The sequence below is a fragment of the Dermacentor variabilis genome, chromosome 1 (genome assembly GCF_050947875.1).
Source record: "Dermacentor variabilis isolate Ectoservices chromosome 1, ASM5094787v1, whole genome shotgun sequence".
Taxonomy (NCBI): domain Eukaryota; kingdom Metazoa; phylum Arthropoda; class Arachnida; order Ixodida; family Ixodidae; genus Dermacentor; species Dermacentor variabilis.
Window position 1 is genome coordinate 164,564,636 of NC_134568.1, and position 25,467 is coordinate 164,590,102.

General features: G+C 43.8%; 2 protein-coding genes across 2 annotated transcripts in view; one reads left to right on the forward strand and one right to left on the reverse strand.

Annotated features, from left to right (window-relative positions):
- The window catches only part of LOC142589566 (uncharacterized), a 179,693-nt gene that overhangs the window by 113,298 nt on the left and 40,928 nt on the right, over nt 1-25,467 (reverse strand). The window lies entirely within an intron of this gene.
- On the forward strand, nt 1,412-24,811 carry LOC142587743 (L-xylulose reductase-like). The gene is made up of 7 exons (XM_075698958.1): nt 1,412-1,616; nt 4,629-4,726; nt 12,500-12,654; nt 16,003-16,045; nt 19,388-19,552; nt 21,994-22,114; nt 24,586-24,811. The coding sequence occupies exons 1-7, from the start codon at nt 1,565-1,567 to the stop codon at nt 24,687-24,689; spliced, it is 738 nt and encodes a 245-aa protein (XP_075555073.1). The 5' UTR covers nt 1,412-1,564; the 3' UTR covers nt 24,690-24,811.

A 25,467-nucleotide genomic window follows, 5' to 3' on the forward strand; every position in this document is an offset into this window, starting at 1 on the left:
ACGATGAGTCTGGAACCTTCGACGACTGCTCTATAAAAGCCGACGCGCTTGACCCGCTGATCAGATTTTCGACGATTGCCGACCGTGTTCGCTGCTATCGTTGTGCTATAAGTGTAGCTTGTTTTGAGGGCACAGGTTCGCCCAATAAAAGTTAGTTTTGTCGTTCACAGTATTGCCACTGTGTTATTCAACGTCACCACCATGTGACTATATATATATATATATATATATATATATATATATATATATATATATAAAGAAAGCAAGAATTGATCCCGGGCGAATAGAGGTGACAATCACGTTGTGCTAGCATCAGGGAGAAAGAAGACTGTAAGCATGTGAATACGGGGGCATGTCAAGACATGACAATAAAATGGGAGCTTTTACTGCAAGCAAATCTACCACAAAGTAAATGCACACCCTTCATAATGATAAATGTTGGTATTCGTCCCAATCCTACAACATCGAATCATACGTACAAACCCAACCTCGAAATTCCACCGTTGTAGCAATTGCTACGAACGGGTGGATGTCTGATTTTCCCTTTATTAAAAATGTAGGGGTCAAAACATGTTTTCATAAAGGAAGTTTGCATTGATTAAATTAGAAGTGTAGCATTAGTTAAGCTTATATAAGTTAATGTGGTTCTTTTTTATTGCCGTGAATGCGGAATATTATTCTGGGACATTAGGGCAAAATGGTAAAATTATTTTACCTATATCAGGCTAGCATTCCGTGCATTTGATAATGCACGTCCATTTTATAGTAAGAGTGGTAATTAAAACAAAAAATATCTTACGTCTCCTCTCATGTGTTGCTCGGCAATCATTATGCAAAAAAGACCATTTTATTTTTCTTGAGAATCCCACCTGTTCTTATCGGAACAAAAATAGAAACTGCTTTCAGAATGGCTCAACGCCCTACGAATTACGGAAACTACTACGATGGGTCACATGCCCAAAATTGTGAGCTGGTGGTATCCAACTAAACACTGGAGAGGGACAAAAGTTCACTCGCTTGTAACGCCATAGCAGCTGAGGAGGCCACGCGCTCAATATATGTCATGATCTGAATGCAGCACGCCTTCCTTCGCCGTCATCTTTCTTGAGTAATGGCTTTAGCATGGATTGCGCGAGTCGTGTATCTCTTCGGTCCATACGGGCGAAGGACAGCTCACTTTTCAACTGGATCTCCCTGTGCGCAAAAGCCCGCAATCTCTTCTCGCTATTTCCAGCCTCCGGTTTTCCCTTTCGTCTCCGCCAGTCACACCATCCGGCAAGCGTGAACGGATCACTGCAGCCGAGCCAAGAGTGAAACAACAGCGTCGTTATCGCTGGTAGGTGCTCCACTTCCGCGCCCCGCCAGTTTCAAAACAAGCCCCGAAGCTATCTCCTGCCGTGTCTTCGGTGGGCACGTGTGGCTCAGCAATCTTTCGACCTCGGATAACATAAAGCGCAGTGCGTTGCGGGCAGCAAGCAGAGAGCAGTCGTCTTCCAGGGCGTTCCTGCATGTCCCGCGATTTAAGTGGAGGTGGATTTAAAAGAAGTCAAGCAACAAAGGCGGCATGGAGGCCTTTTTCTCGGGCAAACGGGCGGTGGTCACGGGCGCGGCGCAAGGTAGGTGACTTCTACGCCACGTAGGGGCCGATTCTTGCCCGTATTTTTTCGGCTTGACTGCAGCGGGTGCTATTTCTGGCCTGATCCGAAAATACCTCGCTTCGTTTCGTGAAGTATGGAAATAAAAGTTCTCTCTGTTTTTTTTTTTTTCACATGAATCGCAAGACCGAGGAAACGACCATGGTTCCTCCGGCAGTTGTGAGACAAAAATACCACGTGGAAGTAAACAGAGAGAGAGAGAGACAGATTTAGTTACAGAAAGGCAGAGAGGTCGACCAAAGCTAAAGCTTGCTCTGGCCTGCTACTCTACTCTGGGGAAAAGGGACGGGGAGGAAAGGGGCTGATGAATGATGATAATGATATGAAGAAGCGGTGCGTATATACGAGTACACAGCGTTGTGACATCTCTAAAGCCGTGCGTCCATTCACAATACAGGAAATTTATGCGCGCTTTGCATGAGTCTCTTCCTACGGGCGTTTATATTCATCTCCCTTAAGCCCTGTCCTGGAGTTTATCTACCAGTGCGACGCAACACTCGGCTTGAAGGGAATTCTGTAAGCTGCATGGGGAGGCGCTGTTTAGACACGTGTTGTAGTGCAATAGCGCGATTGTTTAGCGCAGTCATGCACAACAGTGGGAAATATTGGTTTTGCCAGCTTGAAAGCGACTATACCATTATGGATTTAAAATGAAGTGTTTGCTATATCGAACTACGTTGTACCGCAATCGCAAACAAATTTTTGTTACTAAAGTATGTATTTTACAATTTACAACATCTCAATTCAAAGCCATAAATTCAGTAAAGACGCGAAAATGTATTTTCTGGAGCTTCCTGAAATATCAAGCTTTAGGCTACCTTGTATTCCACGACCGCCCTTTTGTGTAGCGCCACAAAACACGATTTTGTGGAAAGCACGACATTCCAGCGAAGTTTTGCCTGACGCTGTGCATCAGTAAACCTTGTTGTAACGGCGCTACAAAGTTTGTGAATTTTTATTACAGTAATGCCTTACATCCCTATGCGCGCGATAAATACGTTGCCGCATGTTTGCGTGCGCAGGCGTTTTTATACCCGAGCGGTCGTTCCCACCCACTAAACCTTTGCCCTTATGGTAAACTGAAACATAAATATCCTTGCCTCATATTTGCTTGCGCAGGTGCTTTTATACACGAGAGCTTGTTCCCATCTTTGCCCATTATGGTTCCCATCTTTGCCCATTAGAGCTTTGCCCATTATGGTGAACTGAAACATAAACATCTTGGCCTCTTTTTGCATGGCCGTTTGTTCAAAATACAATGGCCAATATTCTGCGTGAAATGTTGTGCCTTTTATTTTTATCCTCTGCTTATATCGCGTCGTCATTGTTATCATGGTTGCTTTATCTGATCTATGAATGTTTATCTCCCACTATTTAGGAAACCTTTAATTCTGGGGTTCTACGCGCCAAAACCAGAATCCGATTTTGAGGAACGCTGTAGTAGTGCGGCTCCGCATTAATTTGGACAACCTGCGTGTACCCTATGCACGATACACCAGCGTTTTTGCATTACGCCTCCTTCGGAAACGTGGCCCCCGCGGCCGGGATCGAACCCTCTACCTTGAGCTCAGCAGTGCGACGCCATTGCCACTGGGATACCGCGGCGGGTAACAGCAATTGCGCAAGACACGCTTTATGTATTAGGTGTGAAGTCAAAGTTGTTCGTTTGTAAAAGCAATTTGTCATTGACCAAGTGCCTTCGTTATTGCCCCGTCCACTATAACTGTTTGTTGGTGCTTGTTCTAAAAAACCTTTAAGGTATACGTCATGCCTTGTGAATATGGGCCTAGATTCTTCTGGGTTTACGAATATTGCACCTGCTTCAAGTAAACAGCCGGGCCCTATCACACGGTACACAATACGTTTAGAAGTTTTTCAAATGGTTGAGATGACTGCTGGGTGATTTAAAATGCGCTATGACGCTTTATATGTAGGGGCCGTGTGTAGACTGCATCAATCGACCCGGTGACCGCCGTTCAGTACTTATCCCTATCACCACTGCACAGTTGCTTCCCAATAAAATTAAAAGTGCTCCTCTTCAAGTGTGATTTGTTCTTGCCTGTTTACCGTCACTGCCATGCGACAGTGCCAATAAGCGCCTGAGCTTACTATCGTTCTGATGACGCGTACCGTGCAGCCCATTTCAACTGTCGTGACTTAAGATGCACCGTATATGCACGGTGCATGATCATGAGCTGGTCAAACAAACTGTTCCCTTCTTATGCGGTGCACGAACATGAGAAGCAGTATATACGGCTGCAGAGAATGGCATCGCAATGATGTGGTGTTGGTGCCATCAGTCTCAGTCTGGGTAAAAGAGCTTTTCGACAAACTATAAACGAACCACTGCCTCGAAACGTACTACAGGTGGGTAAATTTACTCACACGTAGAAGGCTTCGTGTAAATGTCAGTAAATCGTCGCGCACTCTTGTCCCACAAGACCATAGCATTTCTGCTAAATATTTTAGCTTGGTCAATCAGCAGCTTACTGAGTGGCATTCTACTCTGAGTTGCACGAATTTGTTTTTAATTGTGTGTAAGTACACCATCAGGTGGCATAGGTCGTAAGTGTCACGTTGCCATAAAGAGAAACTTATGCGAGCATAGAACTAGATATATTAAGAATATGCGTCATGTCTTGCGCTGCAGCGCAAAACATGCCACATAATGCGCGCATGGCTTCAACATTTTCATCTCCCGTACTCCGCTCGCTCACCTCACCATTTCCTTCTTGCTTAGTCTCTTCGACATTGGAGGCCAGAGAGCTATACACTAAACCGTGGCAAGGAAAGCACTGTTGTCTTCACGAAGCCAAGTCCCATTATCATTACACTGGCTCCGGCTTAAGCTATAAGTTTCTTACGTTCACCCACTGTTGACGAACTTTCTAATATAAGAGCTCATCGGTTGTGCGTTTTACTCATCCTCACCACCACTTCGCGCTGATTTTCCTTTATTTTCATCCTTTCTAGGAATGGGTGCGCGGATCGCCGCTGACTTGGCAAGGTTTGGCGCTACTGTCATCGCTGTAGACATTGACGGTGCAAAACTGACTGAACTGCAGAAACAAGTATGTTCCCCAATTCAATTGTTGATAACACGCCAAACTAATAAGTGCGGAATGGATACAATAATGGCAGGTCACCTCGGAATTATAACCTGCTACAGAATGTACCAGTCGAGATTGGTAAAACAAAAAAAAGCTGAAAAGGCTGCAAAGCTGCCGCATGTAGCTTAACCTGTTCGATGATAGACAGCCTACGCTACAAGTTGCAGACTCTTCTACTCACCCTTCAGGGAACGCTGTTCCCTGAAGAGCAACAGCTTTGTTGTCAATGCGCTACTGTATTTAACTATCTAAAGCCTCGGCCTCCGCAACGCGACGACGTTTGGCGTTTGGAGCTGGTTCTAATCGCTTACGCTCGGCCTCCTTCGCTCGCCCGTCAGCTACTTGACACCGGCGATAACTCCGATTCCTGTCTTCCCGTCTCCCGAGTCGTGCTCCTGCGGCTTCGTCTGCAGACGCACGACGACCCCGCCTGTATCGAGGCAAATCGGTCCCAGCCTTCACGACGCCGTCATCGTGGCTAGAGGGCGACGAACGCGCACGTTTCTTTGAGACCGAGACACCGTGCCGCGAAGCACACGTACGTACTGCTGCGGAGCACGGAGCATACTCCTTGTCAGCGCCGTTCAGATTTTCTTTTTTTTTTTCAGGCTGGTCCCTCGGGTCGACGGATGAAGTGTGTGTGCGATCAAATGACAAAGACGCAGGATTCTAACCACATCCACGGAGGTTTATCTTTTGTAACTTCTTTTTGCTTGGCGGCGTAAACACATCGTCCTTCACTGCACCAGCCCTCATTTACTTACTTCACTAAACTGCGCACGAATACATTTTTACTCTCGAAATTGGCATCCGTAAAAAAGATGCGTTTACTGCTACTGTATATATGCTCCTTAATATGGCCCTTCAAGTACATATCGTTCCTCTACAGTGGTGTTTTCGGCGTCCTGACAATTGGAGCAGAACTGCAGGTTTGTTAATAGAATTTCGAAGTTACCAACAAACGTTATTACATTACATATAATCTTTATATGCCTGATATAGTATATGTATATGCCATCCGTATATTTCTTTCTTTCAGCAAACGCTATCACTTGTAACCTGTTTCCGTAATTTTCTTTATACACGGTGTTTTTTAGCTGCACCAAATCTTTAAAATTAGAAAATTATAAATCACGGTAACGTTATGTTTACCATTTGAGTGTACGGATAGGCAGCCTCTAGATAAAGAGCAATTTCCACAATAACGTGCTTAATTAGCGAATTTATGCTAATTAATTTCCTAATTATCAACAATAGGTGGCTACAGCCAATTAGTACTATGGGGCCCGTCCTCGACACTACCTATCCGAACGATCAAATTTTGAATAGCAGATTTCATGTGGGAGCTACGCAAACAAGTAGTTCCTCTTGGCAGGCTCCTTGAAACCGAAACTGGCTGGAAAAAGAGCGTCTGTGTCGTCGATGTTGCCTCACCCCCCCGTTTTTCGTCACTTCTCCGAGGTCCCCACCCGCGTGCCCCGCGAGCAGCTTGCGTTATCTCCTTGCATTCTGCGGCGTTGGCCTAGCGCTTCAACGCCGGCGGGCCGCCACATTTACTTCGTCATTCCTTTGGGCCCCTGAAACAGCATTTCTTCGGTGGAAGTGGACACATGGAGAGAAAGAGAGAGAGGGGGGCACGGCAACGAGGTTAACCAAAGGCAAGTTAACGGTTCGCTACCCTGCACTGGGGTGGGGGTTATAGGGGTTGTAAAGACGACAAAGAGCGAAAAGGAAAAAAACGAACTAGAAAAAAAGAAGAAAAAAGGAATCAAGATAAATTAAAGAAAGAAAAAATTACAGGGTCTCTTCAAATATCTCAGAAGAGGTGAACGGCGAAAGCCTACTTTTCCTCCTCTTATCATTCGCCTCTTTCTCCTTGCCACTTCTCTTTCTCTTCTTTCTTCTAGTCATTACTGCTCACTACTAAGCATTCTAGTCATTTGTAATCAATTGTGGTCATTACAAGCCGTTGTTAGACATGTTGGTCATATCATAGTCATTAGTAGTCATTACAAGTCATTTCAGTCATTATTAGTCATTACTGGTCATCACTAAGCATTTTAGTCATTTTAATGAATTGTAGTCGTTACAAGTTGGCGTTAGACATATTGCTTATTTCGTAGTTATTACTAGTCATTACAAGTCGTTTCAGTCATTATTATGCATTACTGCTCACTAATATTTTTAGTCATTTGTAATCATTTGTGGTCATTACAAGCCGTCGTTAGACATGTTGGTCATTTCGTAGTTATTGGTAGTCATTACAGCTGATTAGTAGTCATTACACGTTATTTCAGTCATTATTAGGCATTACTGCTCACTAGTAAATATGTTTAGTCACTTGTAATGAATTGCGGTCATTATGAGCCGTCCTTAGACATATTGGTCATTTTGTAGTCATTAGGAGTCATTACAAGTCATTAGTAGTCATTTTAGTCATTACTACTAATAACTAGACATTTCTAGTCAATTCTAATCAATTGTGGTCATTACAAGCCGTCGTTAGACGTAGTGGTCATTTCGGAGTCACCATTAGTCATTACAAGTCACTAGTAACCTCTACCAATCTCGATTATAACATTATCATTTATTTAACTGTTACTATCAATCATTTTTCATTCTTTCATCTGTGTTTGATCTGTCTTCATATGGCGTGATGACGCTTCGGCGGACACTCCGGCGTTCAGGTCTGCTGACACAAACTTCACCATCAGCCTAGAAAGGCTTTCGCCTTGAAACAGGCAACAGAAGAGGCGTTCCAATCGCAGGCGTTCCCACGTGCCGGTCGATCTCAAGAAGCCCAGTGGCGCTTGCACGGCCTTCTGATGCGACGTTAAGTCGCATCGATGTTTCAAAACTCTTTCTTCCGACAGAGGCTGGTCGTCCAACTGGTTCAGCACGACGAAAAGCGATTGTCTCTGCACATTGTAGTGCGGGTACTGGCAGAGAACATGACGAATCGTTTCCGCCTAATCTAAACAAAGTTCGCAGATACGCGCTTCTGCATCTTCCCAACTTGAGCTACACAATTTTGCAACATAATTTCGTTACAATGCAAAGCGTTGAAGAAATCTAGTTATACATTAAAACAGTTCATGCTTGCACCTACTTCCGGCTACAGTATGAACGCCCCCCGTCCCACGCACAGAGACACTTTTTTTTTTCACAGCATTGCATTTTTAGGACTGACTGTTCATATTTAGAATTGAGTGCAAAATAAAGACAAGCTGAACTAATTGGTACATCGTACCTGATGCATTCCGTAAAACTTTTATTTATTTATTTATTTATTTTATTTATTTATTTATTTATTTTATTTATTTATTTAGTTATTTATTGTTACGCAACCACGAGAAGCAATGTCTGCTCTTCAAGGGCTTGCTGAAACGTTTGACTGCTGCATGACGATGACTATATAAAGGCTTGTTTCACCTGTACTCGTTAGCAGTACGTTGTAATTTACGGTGCATCAAGAAACGTTCAAAAGTGTTATACATTAGAAATTTAGAAAAGGCGATAACCAAGGTGGTATTACCGCCAAAAAAGAAAGAAAGGACACTATTTCAAACTTCACGTATGCGACATGTAGGCAGGGCTATGTTAAACACATGCTCGCCGCACCAAAACAGCATGCTATACATAATATATAGCGGCTATTAGAGACCCTTGAGTTTACAAAGCATTTCGTACGCTAGAGCGCTTCGTAAGGACAGTAGTCGATCAATCATGAAAATTATGAGAGCGACGATGAGGTTAGCGAAGATAGCCGGTTTATCGCGAAGAATGTTCATGGCCGAAAAGCGTTCTTATTTCTACCCAACAGTCCCGGACAGTATCGTCGTTCGAAAGTGTCCGCGCTCGCTTGTCTTTTCACTGTGCAAATTATAGTACACTCTCATTAAAAGTAGTTGTCTTACTGATGAATAACCGGTAAGTTTCTGTACCGGTCATTAACAACGGAGCTACTCCTAAGCGATAAAAATGAAAATTAAATGACACCTTCATCTATAAGGGAGCAACCGCCGAAGCGGTAGGCCACGTGCTCCCCTAACGAGTCCCTCGATCATAATTACCTTTATAAGCATGTTCTTACGATGGCAAAAAAGAGGTGATCTCAAATGTAAACGCTACGCAGCTCGGCTAATACACCTTTGTATTGCTGTATTTCATTTGTTTTAGAAGTCCCACAACATGCAACTGAGGTCTAAGTTTACATCCATTTATTTCCGATAACTCGTAAATTAGAGCTCTGATTAGCACGCTCCCGCCAACGCTGACAGAAAGCATGCATCTAAAGTATTCTACAATGTTCAGCCTTCTAAACAATATTGAAAAGTAAGTGAAACAACCACTCGACACCGTGCTTCCGAACTGTGCGTAAATGCAGTAAGCACTTCCCCCTCTTTGATAAAAAAAAATGCCAAACTCCAGCGACTCTTTCATTCTCTGAACTCATTTGTGGGAACTGCACTTGCGTGTCCCTGACTACTAGATATGTTTAAAGAATTCTGCGTCATAGGTGCCGACTACGGGGGCCTCCGGGGCCCGAGCCCCTCCGGATTTTTCCTGGGCTCTCTCTCTCTCTCTCTCTCTCTCTCTCATTTTCTTTTTGGATGTAGCCTGGCTTGTTGAGCTCCCGGCGTATTCTTGCGTTCCTTGTGCACTTCAACACGGCGCCACTGCACTATTGGACTGCGGCAAGGTAAGAAATTTTGTTTTACAGTCTGCGACTAATTTGAACCAATTTAGGATTTCACGGCATGGAACCGAGACTTGTGACGCAGTTAGCGAAAAACAGTTCTACCGTCCTGGCGTAGTTAACTTGAGTTAATGACTCGCCCTGGGAGATATTTTCGACGCTTTTTATGAGCCCCAACATTATTTTAACATTCTTTCGGTAGTTTTTGGGCTCTCTCGCCGCACCCAGCTTTGTGACGCAGTTAGTTTCCCGTGTACTGAATCTTACTGGGACAAGTTTTGACGCTTTCTCTGACGCCCAGCATTATTGTGAATAATTTCGTTACTTTGGAGCGCAGTGGCCGCGTCCAGAGTTGTGACGCAGTTAGCGAAAAGCAGCTCGGCCGTGTCACGCAGTTAGTTTCGCGTGTACTGAATATTGCTGGGGCAAGTTCGTTAAGCTTTCTGAGACCCCGAACATTATTGCAATTTCGTTACTTTTTGGGATGCTATTGAGGTACGCTCACCGCGCCTGGCGTTGGGACGCAGTTAGCGAAAAGCAGCTTCGTCGTGGTGAGAAAGCAAGTTTGGCGTGTACTGAATGTCAGTGGGATAAGTTTGCGACGCTTTTCGTGACCCCGCAACAACATGTACCTTCTTTCGGTACTCACGCTTGTCGAAAACGTGACGAGCGATTGGCAAGAGTGATAACACTAGAGTGCGGTGCTTGAGCCGGCAGAACGCGCAAAAGATAACGCCGAGGAGCTCAAAAACCAAGAACTTGAAAAATCTGTCTTCTGAACGACTGAAAACAGGCTTTGCACCCACGCATTTTCGTAAGTGCGAGTAGAAGGAATTCTGCCAGCGTCTAGCATGGCCTGGCTGAGAGCCTGTGTAGTGGCCACTTCTGTGTAGGGAGCTTACGATCGCATCCGCTGAGTCCAAATTGTTTTGTAAACGCGCAGTCGCCCGTGTATTTGTGCTCTTAACGTGCAATAAATAATAACCGGAAATGGGGAGCGCTTGCAAATCAGATGTTATCGTATTTTATGGCATTGTTTGGGATGAGTCGGCTATTTTCTACGCCACGTGTACGTAGAAGCGAATTGCTTTGTTTCGTAATGCCGCCCATTCACGACTTGCGCACGCTTCGCCTCTACACGCAGTAGTCCTAAATGTCTTCAACACCAAAATAACACATGCTTGTAATTTTTTCAGCTGATGCGTCCGGTGGAGCTTCGTACGAGAACTACTGCTGCTTACCTGGTGCCACAACGTTGGATGAACGCACAAAAAGCCCGGAACGAGCATTTATAGACAGCAAAATAAACATTTCCTTATTTACAAGGTGTCTTGCGTCTGCTTTATGAAATTCCACGCGGCACAGATTCGATGGAGGCTTGTCAAGATGGTTCGCAATCATTTGTAATAAATAAAACGATTCCGTACTGAGAACGCGCGCGGTTGAGCAGTAGAAGAAACAATAAACGATATCGCGTCGATTAGCGCAGCCGGCGGAACGCGTGCTACGTACCGTTTAAAACGCGTGCCCCCGAAACTGAAACCAGAAGATGTTAATCCCATCCGCGTGGTTCACTGCAGTCAATTCGGCCGCTGGGCTCTATGGGAGAGTGTCCGCTCTTTTTGAATGTCTTTTTCTATGACCCAGATTTGATTTCATTGAAGATACGCTCGCAGCATGGTTGTAGTTCCGAAAAATAAAACGAGTTGCGTTGTTTTGGATTAGTTCAAGGGTATATTTTATTAGGTTTTCGTGAAAGGGGCCTCATATAGCTGCAGCCTATTCTAATTTTGGCCCTTAGAGGGTTTTATAAAGTAGTAATTTTAAAGAAGATGGAGCACGAGAAAAGTTACAGCGTAAATATCCGAGCAGGCGGTTGGCTTGGTTAATTATGTATCCGACGTTATGATTCCACGTTAATTTAAATGTTTTGTGCCCGCCTAAGTACTTATATGAACTTGTTAATTCTAAAGCAACGTTATTCAGGTAGTACGCAGGCAGGTTATCGTTAGATCGGGATACTCCCACAAACTTACACTTGTTAATGTTGAGTTCCATTAGCCACAATTGGCACCAATTGCTGACTATATTACTCCTGGCGCTTTGTTTTCTCTTTCCTTTTATTTTTTTATTTTTTGAGCATTTGCTTCATGAACCTCCTAGACCAAAAAAAGTGCATGCAGCGCAATGCGAACACTACAGTGCAGCGAAGGAAGAGCGCACCGCATTGCGCATGCGCCAACATTGTGGGCACCGCTTCGCGATGAACTCTGTTGTACGGTGGACGAGACAAGCATAAAAATAAATCATTGACGTTTGAGCACACCTAATGCACCTGTTCGCGAGCCGTGGCGTCGAGGTTAGAGTGCTCGGCTTGAGACCGGAGGATCTTTGGTTCGATCCCAAGTCAAAAATCTCTCTTAGAGAGCCACGTCTTGCAATGTCTCAACCAAAGCTTCGCTAACGAAGTAACGTACATGATTGCCGCATTTCCCAACTCCTCACTCATGTTTGCAGTATAATAAAAGAAAAATGAGCACCAGTCCGACTGTGATTCCAGGCAATTACATATCTTCTTTGAACTGCTTGCACCCGTTGCAGCAAAAGAGGTCACTCACATAAAAAAAGAGAACGGAAACAAAAGCTGCTGCCAGGTATATAAGCCTTCCTGTACGTTTCTATGGGCAGCTTTAATCGTTTAGCGCACTATAAGGCTTGGGAGAGTTGATTTGCGTTCGCCGTAGAAGCATCACAAAGGACAACGGACAAAAAAAGAAGTGCACACGCGTCATGCCGGGGTCTGTGCGTTTGTTGCCTTTAATTCAAGTTCTTTATTTCCAAAACAAGTTTGGTGGTTTACAGGGCTAATAGCTGCGGTCTGCAGCTTGACAGAGGCCCGGACTTCTTATTGTGGTTCTTCCTTTCCCTATTTCCAATTCCAGTTATGTGCTTCCCTATAAGTGCTTAATAGGCTTGGCACGTATTCGCAAGTTTGAAAGATACACTGGTTCACAGATCTCCATCGTTCCTCTTAGGTGACCAATGTCATTCCTGTGGCCGTAGACCTATCCGACTGGGACGCCACAAAGCGTGCTTTGGCCGACATCGGTGACGTCGATTTGCTTGTGAACAACGCTGGCATCACCAAACTTGAAGCATTCGGGGAAATTGAGCCGGATACCATTGACAAGCAAGTTCCACATCGTAATCACCTACAAATCGCATGCGAAGGACCAATTTTGTGATGGTCATTAACGTACGTTTATCTGGTGTCTCCGCACTTGTTTGCTTTCATCATACGCCGCCATATAATCTCAGCACTTCTCATATCTGTTAAGGTATTTTACACCGGTCGCTTTCCTCCTTTAACTCACATCAGCAGGGTTAGGCGTCGCTCTTGCTCTAAAACGAAGGGAGTGCGTCTCTATCAAACGCTAGTCGGCTTTTAAGAGCGGTAAGGGTGCTGTGAACGTACACCGATTGGCAACTTCCATAAGAGCTCAACCGCGAAGCTGCTACAGACAAGCGTATAATTTGTAACAATGGCTGACTTTTTCCCCAATTCCACTTAATGAGCATACCCCACTACCGCGGATTGACCAAGAACCAGAAGTTGTATTGACGAAGCTTCTCGTTCGTAAGTGAGGTTTGCCATTGGATGGCTGCACTTGTAAATACATGTATTCCCCCAGTACGATTGGCTGGAATCTGATCTAGCGAACATTTTAGCTTAAGAAAATTTTGGGAATTAGAACCCAAATTGTGCAGGAAAAGCCCCTATATAGGAATTGAATTAGCGAGTAAAACTGATGTTGCCCTTCGTACGAAGCACACTTACAGCGTTACAACTGTCCCGAGCAGGAGCTAAGAGCGGGAATGCCTAGTGCCATGTCAACGCACCTCGACCTATCTCGAGCACTCTCCCATTTTAAAATGGGAAGGTGCCATTTCTATGCTCGAAGCCAGAGACATGAAAACTGCCAGCTTAGCGTAGTGAGAGCACTTTAGAGCACCCTCAACGGACCAGGGGCCGAATTCACAAAGGCTCTCGTTCATAACTGCTCTTTGCCATCGGCCGGCCACTTTACCTAATTGTATGTTTAGCTTCAGGATTCGTTGGAACTGTACAAACGATTCTAGTGCAAGAGGTTTTTGTGAATACGCGCCCAGTAAAATATGTCATTATTTTTTTATGTTCAATTGCGAGGAAGTGCAGATGTCCACGGGCACCACAGGGGGCTCCATAGTCTCCTCAGAAGGACCACATTCGTGGATAATTATCTCTAAATAAAAAGCGAGGGTTGCGTCCCACCAGAGAGTGTGAGAAAAACAGAAAAGGTAAATAAGGGAATGAACACAGTCATTCTGGGTTGAGTACGTTACGATGAGAAAGTGAACAGCTGCAAAACGGGAAGCTGCGTCCCATGCTTTGTACCTAGGTAGAATACATAATCAGTTTACATGATATTCGCATGACACATATAAGCATGAGAATGAAAGCAACTCACGTCTAGTTTAATTGAAAGACACACAAGCGGTATATATCATAGTTTCTCATGCCTCTAAGTATAGCTTACCGAGATGTCGCGATGTTCGTGATCAATCCAGCTTTCTTGTTCTGTAGGTATCCTTTTATCCATCTGAGTTACCTGAGTCGGAGATAAATCGCACTTTAAGCCAATTTCAAAACAATTATTTATTAATCCGCAGTAATCTCATGTTGTTCAATGCTATGTCACCGCGAAATTCTGTTGTAGTATGTTCAACTCTCTATGACCTTTGGCAGTCAGCCAACGCAGAACCTAAACGCTTCGTAAATATAGTTTAAATGTGAAATCAAAATTTTTGCACACGATGCAATCACAATATTATCAAAGTGAGTTAGAAATATCCATATCTGAGTCGCAGTTGACACGTTGTTAATAGCACGCACCCGAAACAATGGTACGGATAGGTGGCTTTGATCACTTTCGTCACGATAACTATTATTACAGATGTTCTCTCAACTATTAGTCGTGCGGTTCACGCCCGGAAAGCTTTGTGATGTTTCCGAATTCCTGACCACCCGACAAGAACCGGGACAGCCGCTAAAATAAATAGCTGTTCAAACTATACTTTATAGGGTGTCCAGCTGATGTTAACCAAGCTGTAACCAACCAAGAGAGAGAAAATAAACTTTATTTAAAAATGGTTCAGCAGTTTTCCTCCGAGGCGAGACGGGTGAAAATGGTATTAAAATTTAAAAACACGGTGCAAGATAGAATTTTGTTGTTTTTTGTTGTCAGAGAGCTGACGAGCGAGCACCATTGGTCTTAAAATTGTATCTTGCAGCGTGTTTTTTTTTATCTTTATTTTTTGTTGAACAGCTTGGCAACGTTAGCTAGAAAACACGTATATGATTGCAAATCAGCGGCCTTGCGATTAATTTTTAATATTTTTTGTAATCACCTCCCAGAATGTCTACTTCGCAACACTTAAGAAATTTTCTTTAATATTGGCACAAGCCAGAATATTTCCTGCTGGTTCTTCTCGACGTTGACAAATGGATAGGGGCTTATGCGAGAAGTCACTAGCAAGGGTACCTTTGTATAATGCCGACCCTCGTGTCCATCTCAATCAAATCTTTACCTAAATTCCTGCAGTTTTAATGGACTACTTACGCGTATACAGGGTGTTCCAGCTAACTTTAGCCAGAGTTTAAAAATATGCGTATGCCTACGTAGCTGGACAAAATCAAGGTAATGTTGTTTGCTATCGCTTGTAGATATTCAAATTATTTTTAAAATTCTACCCAACTACATATTTAGTCCTAATTAATGAATAAACTTCTCAAACATTAGAATTAGATGAAAAGAGTCAATGAGAAAATTGTAGAGCGAGATGAAAAACTCCCGATACAGCTTTCTGCTGCTCAATGCGTGCTACATAAAAGCGTTTTTCCGAGCGTGAAAGACGCCCGCGAATCCACGGAAAGTGCCTCGAGCGGCCACTCGCGTGGCGATTTTTATGTAGCAAGTATTGAGCAGCAGAAAGCTGTATGGGGAGTTCTCCCTGTCCATCTACAATTTTCTCATTGATATTTTTCGTCTATATTATTGGAGAACTTGAATAATTAAGTCTAATTATCTAATTAGGCGGAATGAAAAACATAATTTGAGTATCTCAAAGCGACGGCAAATAACATTACTTTGGTTCCGTCGAGCTACGCGGCATTCCGGCATTCATATATTTTTAAACTCTGGCTAACGTTAGCTGGGACACCCTGTATGTTGTATAAAGTAAAATAAATAATAGATAGCTCATAGCATACAGTATAACTACGCATAAGAGCACTATATACATGTAGCTTCATGTCGCGTTGTTCTTCGTTGTAATGTATAAGAGGTCAAGGAACGTTGAAAAGCATTTCCAAGATAACAATGAGCGAGCTATTTCAAATGGTAGATCCTCATTGTGACTCGACGCCGACGTGACGTATGCATGCAAAGCTATTCATTGCGGATGGCACGCATGACGTGGCTCTTTCAACTTGTTACAGGATTTTCGCCGTGAACTTCAAGGCTGCAGTGAACATCTCGCAGGTAGGTTGTGAGGCACACTGACGCTCCCGCCGAGGGAATAACTCTTTGTCTATATACAGGGTGATTCACGTAACTTGAACGAAGGATATTAAATAAGTGTTTAAGCGCAGCTGAATGAGACCAACGAAATATGGTTTGCCGTCCCGTGGAACTCTTTAGAGTATTTTTTTATATTGCGCTTAATTGGTTAATAAACGCAGATCAATTATGCGAAATCTTTATATTTACTTTGGGACCAAGTGCGTTTCTTTGCGTTGTAGAGGGAGTTCACAAACGACCGATCCCATTTTTTTTTTTTTTTTGCGTTTAAAGAAAGCCCGCGAAATCTGAACTAAAACCACGGGACTGCGCTGGCGCGCTGTCGTATTGCGGCGGCGGCGGCGGCTGCCGCCGCCGCTAGTGCTGCCACCGCTGCCCCGTCTTCGTCGTCGTCGTCGTTGTTGCTTTTCGAGGTTGAATTTAATCTTCCCGGTGCGTTCGTGTCATTCCTTATATTGCTGATATACAATGAGCAATGAGGACGGAAATGCTGCTTGCACAGGTAGTTTATGTGCTTAGGAGGACACAAGATTCGCCAAGAGGAAGCAAATACATAATCATAAAAATTTTTTTAACTATTTAAAGCGAAGCTTTCCTTGCTTATTCCCGCACTTTGCGGGTGCTGGTTGCTGCTGTTTTACTGATACAACAACTTGGGCCACTGGGAATGTGTCGCTATAGGTATCAGGCGCAATGCACAACTTGTGCAACTCGGCATGTGGCACTGGTTCTGTGAAAATGCTTGGCCATTGCAGCAGAATGGCTACGTGCTACTCACTAAGCGCTCAAACAGACAAACAGAACAAGAGCCAAATTGGAAGACTCAGCTGCAGATAATTGAACAAGTCGGTATCAAGAGCAGCCAAGTGTGCAGAAAGAAGATAAGTATAGACTAGAACCACAGCGTCGTCTATCAAGCGAGCTACGTTGAGCTACGTAGAAGTGAAAAAGAAGGAGAAGTGAAGAGAATAAATTTCAGTAAACATCAAGGAAAGTTTCCCTTATCAGCGATTCTACAGATCTGTGGGATCCGCCGATTTTTGTAACTTTTTTCTTTTTCGCGACTATACAGTGTATGTTTATTTTATGAACTTGATGACAATCGTAATCGAAGTGAACTTCATTTTTTTTCTTATTTTTCTACAGAGCGCCTAAGTTCCAAAATATTCACCGTCAAATTTTACACTTAGTACGCTAATTTGGCATTCACAGGCTGGAGCCCCGACAAAAGGACGAGCCCCCAATGTGACCTAACTCATTCTGTATAGCACGTCAGCCTAGAAGCCAGGAAGAGCTGAAAACAGCGGTGCTCCTGCTCTCGGCTACCACAAACAAGACTGTCTTTACCCTTTCCTTTGCAATCGGCTAAGAGTCATTTGCTGGTTTCGTCTTTTGTGTCGAGATTCCCGCCTGTGAATGCGAAGCTAGCGCACAGAACGTTAAATTTGATAATCATCTCGGAGCACAAGCGCTTTAGAAGTGTCAAACAAAATGAAGTTGGTTTCGAATAGGATTGTCTTCTAGTTTCTAATATAAACACATACCGTAATCACCAAATTTAGAAAGGTAGTTCACACATCTTTGTTATTTATGTATTTGCTCACTCTTCTCCGCGAAACTTGCGTCCGCCTCAGCGCATAAACCGTCTGTTTAGCATAACGATTATATTAAAACTGCTTACACATTACCTATGAACGCACTTTATAAGTAAATGGTCTGCTGGAGCGATTCATTAAAACACTTAAGTGCTACTATTAAAGACCTTAAAGATTTTAACGATTATAAAGGCTCGTCCCGAAGTCTATATACAGGGTGTCCCAGCTAACTTTAGCCAGAGTTTAAATATATGCAAATGCCACGTGACTGGACAGAACAAAGGTAATGTTGTTTTCCGTCACTTGGAGATACTCATATTATTTTTTCATACCGCCTAATTACATAATTAGTCCTAATGAATAATTAACTTCTCAAGTATTATTATTAGATTAAAAGTGTCAATGAGAAATTTGTGGAGCGACATGAAATACTCCCGATACAGCTTTCTCTTGCTCAATGCGGGCTACATAAAAGTGTTTTTCCGCGCGTGAAAGAAGCCCGCGAACACACGCAAAATGCCTCGAGCGGCCAGTTGCGCCGCAATTTTGCGTGTAATTTTGCAGGCTTCCTTCGGCACGGAAAAACACTTTTATGTAGTCCGTATTGAGCAACAGAAACCTGTATCGGGAGTTTCTCATGTCGCTCTACAATTTTCTCATTGACACTTTTAATCTAATAATACTTGAGAAGTTGATGAATTAATTAAGAATAAATATCTAATTTGGCGGAATAAAAATAATAATCTCAGTCTCCAAGAGACGGCCAACAACATTGCCTTTGTTCTGTCCAGCTACGTGGCATTCGCATATTTTTAAACTCTTACTGAAATTAGCTGGGGCACCCTTTATATAGGGTGTCCCATGTAAAGTTAGCCAAGCTGTTCAACGAAAAAAAAAGTTAAAGAAACAGACTTCAAAATACGAATTTATGGCCTCCGGTATTCGGTCGTCGAACGTGTGACAACCGAACACGGTATGTCTTAAAATTGTATCTTGAACCCTCTGCATCTTTTTAATATTTTTTCGTACAACTTGGCTAAATTTAGCTGGGACACACGGTATGTGATTTGAAAGCACTATTAACCCTTCCTATAGTATCTTATCTTCCCACGTTGTATCAGCAGTTAATGAAACAAACCATGCGCAATATCTTTCATCTGCCGGCTTCCGTGGTAGTAAAGGAATAACTACGTGGCCACGTGTGTCGCGCTCAAGAAAAATGTGCAGAGCGCTTTGCGGCTCCAGTAATGGCCCGTCAACCCCTGTGATTTCCGCCGTCTGCTTGCTCCGGATGCGGTGTCCTTGTGAAGCGATGACGCAGTCTCTCGCCGAGAGAGGCCCGACTTCCCTTGCGTAGCGCGGCGCGCTTCGTCGTGGCGCGCCGCTGCTCCTCGACAGCCTGGTGCATTATCGCTTCACGACGGGCGCACTGCATCCGAGGAAAGCAGAGGACGCACAGGGGTTGGCGTACATTGCTGGAACGGCTGAACCATGTCCACATGTCTGGTGAGGGAGACACCCGTTAGCGCGACCAAACCTCGGCACAGAGAGTTCCAGCCACGGCTCGCGCGTTGCAACACATACTGAACGCGACCTTACGTTACCTTCGACGTGGTATTGCATCAGTATACCTCACTGCTCCCCATTGACAGCTCTTGAATAACAATATTTTAGGTACCAACGACAGAGACGAATGCACTGTGCGTAGATATGCGTGCGATCCATGAAGTCCCGCGGCGTGTCTGGTGCCGTGGTGAACGTCTCGAGCCAGTCCGGCATCGCGGCGCTACACGAGCACGCCGTGTACTGCGGCAGTAAGGCTGCCCTCGACATGCTCACCAGAGTCATGGCGCTCGAGCTGGGCCCGTACAATGTACGTAACACTTCCACCCTCGCATTTCATCAGCTTGTGTTGAGACTTTCATTGAACGTGTTGGTAGTTTTCCTGTGGTGGTGACTGGGAACCCGTGCGAAGATCGCAGATCCGCTGGCACAAAAATACCTAATCAGTGATACGTATACTCTATTTAGTAACATCACTTTAACGGATCACCTCACAATTTTATCAATAATAATGACAACCCTTTCGTGATAAACAGGTTGCGCATAGACCGTAAACAACCACGAAATGGAAAGCAGATAAAATACCATCCTAAACAGAATCATCGCTGCACTACTCGCAGTGGCTGCTGATACAAGGCTTTTTTTTTATCTGAAAAGGTAAAGCTTAGAATGGGGGGGGAGGGTTACAGATGGCAACAACAGGTGCAAAAACAGCCCCGCCCCCTTCCCACTACCATTTACACTAATGTCGCCAAAGTATATGGGACTGATTCCCTAGAAGGGGGGGGGGGGGGGGGCTGTTTCGCACCAGTCCTCATATCATGTGAAGTGGACACGAAAGGACGCCAGTTTGTCATTACTATTGCAACCTGGTGCACAGTCAGGCTAGAATCTGTGGTGTCTTCGGAATGTAGAAAGACATGAGAAGAGAGGAAAATACAGAGCAGTTAGCCCGTATAAATACCAGCTGGCTAGCCAGTGCTGGGATAACAGGACAAAAAGTAGTAGAGATGATAGAAGGAGAGAATAAATAAACTACAAAAAAACTGCGCACATAGATGCGACACGTAACGCGACGAATGTTGCAGCCTATCATGGCTTTGGAGTGTAGCCTCCGCCACAGCCATGTGAGCTTCCATGCGGCACTACGCTGCGCGTTGTTCCGCTCTGAGAAGTATGTGCCGCAAAGATTCCGTGGTTTAATGAATGTGTGAACGAAGCGAAAGAAAAAAACAGAAAGGCAAGGGTACAAGGCACATAGCTGTAAAATACACACATGAGCGTGATTCATCGGAGCTACGAACGAACTAGCCCAAACTAAGGTTCTATCTTTCCTGGTTGACTTTGCTCACAGCTGGAATTATTCACCTGCGATAATGGCTGACAGCTTCTCCGGGTGTTTCCATGCCACTGATTGACGCAGTTATACTCGCAGAGGATCACATGTTCAAGAACAGCAGGTGGCCGTGCACGTTAGATTGCAGGACGAATAAACCTTCGCTGAAATTCAGCACACAGTTTGGCCGTTACTAACAATATGATTAAGGTTCACTGAAGTTTTGTTGCGATAGCAGTTATATGGACACTTCAGGCGCGTTTGTGCCACCGCTGTCGCCGTGGTGTTCCGTATAAAGTCGAAGGGCGATAACATCGTCGCTGCGCGCCGCATGCTGCCTGTGCGAGTGAAAGCGTGTGACTGTAAGCCGACGATGGCTGCTCAATCTCGAGCGTGCAAGGGAAGAAGCGCACCGTCTTGCGTCGCCCGCAAGGCACCGGGAGACGGGGAGGGAGGGGGCGCGCATTCTCCTTTGGCGGCAGCTTTGTATGGCGCCGCTGCGCGGGCGCTATCTTCAAAGTGATCTGCGATGGGCACAGAGTGCGCCGAGTGCTGATAGCTTCGTGTGTGATGTTTTCGTCACTTAGTTCGCGTTGAAGTGACAGGCAACACGAAAGTCAATTCGCTCGCTTCTGCTGCCGCGCTTCCTCACTCCAGCGTTTTGACAGCAAATTTCTGCAGTCATCGAGTGAGATGAGTTGTTCATGTTTACTTGTTCGCGCATGACATCATGCTTGTTAATTTAATTAGTAAGCAAATGTTTACAAACCTGTAAGACGGATAAAATTATTATCTTCACTTCGTATAGCTGTCTACTAATTTGCTATCGCAATTATAAAATAAATAAATAAAAACAGTCGGCTTCGCCTTTCGGGCGAAACCGACTTTTTGAAGAAAAGCGTTCTAAACATGACTGGACATTTCAACCATTGTGGTCTGTCTAAAATATTTCATTTTGAACAGAACCTGAAAAACAGCTGATATTATGGGAAGTTGTGACCCTTGGAATCTTTCTGCATGCTTTTTATTAAATAACGTGTCCTAGAACAATGACAAGATGCATAAATGAGAAAAAATAAATATACCCTATTATATATGATGGTTAAGCCTTGGTCTTATAACAAAGAAACTTTATATGCAGTATTTTATTAATTATCTAGCCGTGGCATACTCATTCCTGTTCTCACCGCGATATAAGAAAAAAGAAGTCTAGAGGTGTGGGTGACTTACAAGCGCCATAATTAAACCTAAAGTAAGATAATTCTAACCCATATATTACCGTACGCTTTCCTAACTCCTACATTCATCTTAAAGACGCAACATTAGTGGCCTCTAAGCCATTGCCTTATTGAAGCAAAATGAGCCATGTTCAAGATGCATAGCTGCACGTTTTCTGGTTTCTGTTGTCATCGCAGATTCGTGTGAATTCGGTGAACCCGACCGTGACCAACACAGCCATGGGCGTGGCCGTTTGGAAGCAATACCCGGAGAAGGCGGCTGCCATGAAAGCCAAGATCCCAATCGGCCGCTTTGCAGGTACTGTACTCCCGTCAGATGCATTGCAGCACGGTGCGTTGAGGAAGCGATTTCTTCTTCAGCGCTTGCCTCTTCCCTGTGCCGCTATTTACTCCGGAACTATGCTAACACATGCACCGCAGGTACGAATAGCTACAGGGGCAGTATAGAGACGTCAGGAAGCAGGATAAATGATGAGTACCGAGCCAAACTAAGCGCATTCTTGAATATCCCGAACATCCTCGCCTCACTTTTCTGTCAGCTCCTGTCCACATTCTCGTGTTCTCAGCGATCGCGAGTAAGAGAAAGAAAGTGTGATGTGTGAACAGCGGATTCTAGAAAACATACAAGGTGTTCACAGAATTTCTTCCGAACTATTTTTTTAGAAACAAAGAAGATGTGATAATTAAGAGGGGATGACCACCAATATATACCAAAATTTGTACTTTGACTTCAAAATATTCCGGCTTCTGTGACACGTCTTTCCGCCTTGTCGCAAGCGCGTATGCATGTTGAGTCATTTAAAAATTGCACCATACTCTGTGGCTTTAGAAATGTGTTTAATTAATTTAATGTTTTCCTTAGTTCAGTACACCGTGCAAAGAGCTGCAATAGTTTTGGCAAAAAATATTTGTCTCGATCTATTTGCCATCGGTTATCACTAGTTATCACCGGTCGTTAGGACAACGCTTTCTTGTATGAGTTGATTTATAATAAAGAAGTTACAGTGAAAGAATACTTGGACAAAAATCACAGTGCGGAGCACAGCCGCTATCCAGTGTGTCTGTCCAGGGCGCTGTGCCTATTGTCCCCGTGTTCTTGCGCTGTAATGTTTACATCACCATTTCGCTTGTGCGCTTCGTAATTGTTCGCTTTTCTGAAAGCTCCCAACTGTTTTGTTTTACCAGTGCAATGAGATAACCCATATGCACTTGAGCTCCGCAGAAAGTGTATCAGTGGGCGGACTCGGAACACGAACGTGTCTTCGAACAGCCTCACTTGGTGTACTTGCCAAGTAGTCACATTTGTTTAACCATCCATGGTGAAAACTGCTGTGTCTGGCGCCAGTAGTTATCATAACGATGGGAACAATTCTGAAAAGAAAGTCTTCGAGGCCTTCGGTGTGACACCAGGAGGGTGTCTTGATACCATGCTGAACTGGACGGAATCGACAGAATCACCAAGGCGGACTTCTGGCTCTTCATTGAAAGTATAGCAACACGAAAAAGTAAAAGACAACTGAAAATAACTGCTTCTAGATGCAAGTGGGAAAAAATGGCGGATATTACACTGCAGAAGCATTCTGTACTAACTTTTGCGGAACGAAAATTTTAAATCGTCTCACCTTTGTAAGAACAACAACCTGGCAATAGTGACAGCGAACATATCATTGCTGAAGGCGGCTGACCAACCATAAAAAGTTCTTACTAAAAAAATGTTTTGTGAATTTGGCCCCAGTTTCACTGCAACCGCTAAAGCTTCGAGAAAGATCTTTTTGTGAGTCTGTGAACTTTCTGTGAATCTCTTTGAGACTTAATGAGGCAAAAAGAGCACACCTTTACTTCAGAAATCTTGTGTTTCTTAATAAATTTGTCTTAGAACACTGGTCATAATTTGACCCTCGAGCTTACGACTTTTTTTTCGAAGGAATGGTTACAGCCAGAATTCTTATTTTAATTCACAAGAACGCCTGGTGTATATGAAGCGGCGCCATGTCTCATTCCTTCTATTCTCTGGTGTCCAAATTTTACTTGCGCTGAAAACGCCCGTGTACCATGCATCGGGTGCATGTTAAAGAACTCCAGGCAGTCAAAAATTAACCAGTAGTCTGTCCCCCTCCCCCTACGGCACGCTTCATAATTATACATTGTTTTGGCACGTAACACTCCGCATAAATTTGTTAGCTTTCGCGCTGTAAGCTTAAACATGTCCAATCAACTAAACCAAAACTGCACCCTCCTTATATAAAAAAAGTAGAATCAGTTTCAGCTGCATACCTATAAAGTTTCTCAGAAATATTTTTTAATAAAAGCAAAGAAACGAAACTTTATAACTGATATCCTAATATTTCAATTAGATAGCATTTCTGTTTATTATTCAACGTTTTATTAGATTAGAGCCATTAAACACTGGTTCTGATCTAGCTTACATAAAAATCAGCGCAGTTAGACATAACCGTAATTCAACACGTTAGTCGACTGCTCATCTCCCCTTTAGCAATTAGGATCAACTACGTTACTCTTTCGATTGAAAAATTAATAATACTAATTTTCTTAATTGCTAGTCTCATTATTTCCTCGAGTAATTTGCAAAGGTGTACATCTGTTGTAAATGTAATTCTAAGAAAGACGCTTAATTATCGCTTCTTCCCTATATATATAGAATTTTGAACGCATTTTCTGAAACACCCTGTATAAGAACTAGTGCAACCATTTTTTTTACCTGCATGAACAACAGTGACATATAAAAGTGGGTGTCTGTTCCATTTGCAGAGACGAAGGAAATATCAGATGTGGTGCTCTTTCTTCTCAGCGATATGGCATCTATGGTAACAGGGGTCGTTCTACCTATCGACGGTGGCTACACTGCTGTCTAAAAATGCATATTGTATTATTGAGTGTGCGTGCGGATTATCGCATGTGAGAAATAAACCTGTCTAGAATGCAAATGTGTTTTGGAACCGTGCCAATAAAAGCAATATAGCTTGTTTGTAGTAACCTACTGATTATTATTTTTTATGAAACTGATGTCGGTGTTAAAATAGGTGCCCCTCATGTAACAAGTTGCAAAAAGGCTGAACTTGACACGGCAGGGACCAGCACAGCTCTAAGCATTTGTGAGAGATTGTTGCACAACATGGGTCGAAGGGTATGCAACTTAATCGCACCACCTTTACGAGCTGTTAATCCCTTCGCAGCTGCAGCAGTTAACACCTCGAAAACTAGGTTTGCTGTGTTCATCCTTCTGTCCGTCCATCCTTTCAGTCATGCCACCGTCGTCACCAGGACCCTTCCTAATCTTCACCATCTCGATGGGCCAAAGAAAAATAAACCTCGTCCACCTAGGCCACCGGGGATGCATGCTGTGCAGCCAGGCGCGCTAAATATTGAGAATCGCGCAACAATCGTGCTTTAGAAGTAGCATTTTCAATCAATTTAGGGTGCCCAAAAACGCAAACTTTGAGTTCCTTCTTGCTCCTTTTGCTTTTGTCTGTGCTTTCTTTGTCTTCTTCTGTAAACTCGGCGCATACCGTTCCCTAACTTTGGGTCCCCTTAAAGGTATGATAAAATAGATGCTGAAAATTGTTGTGGAAAATGGGCAAGGCCTATGCGTTCAGCATCCATGCGAGAAACCTTCATTGCTTCGTCTGGTCT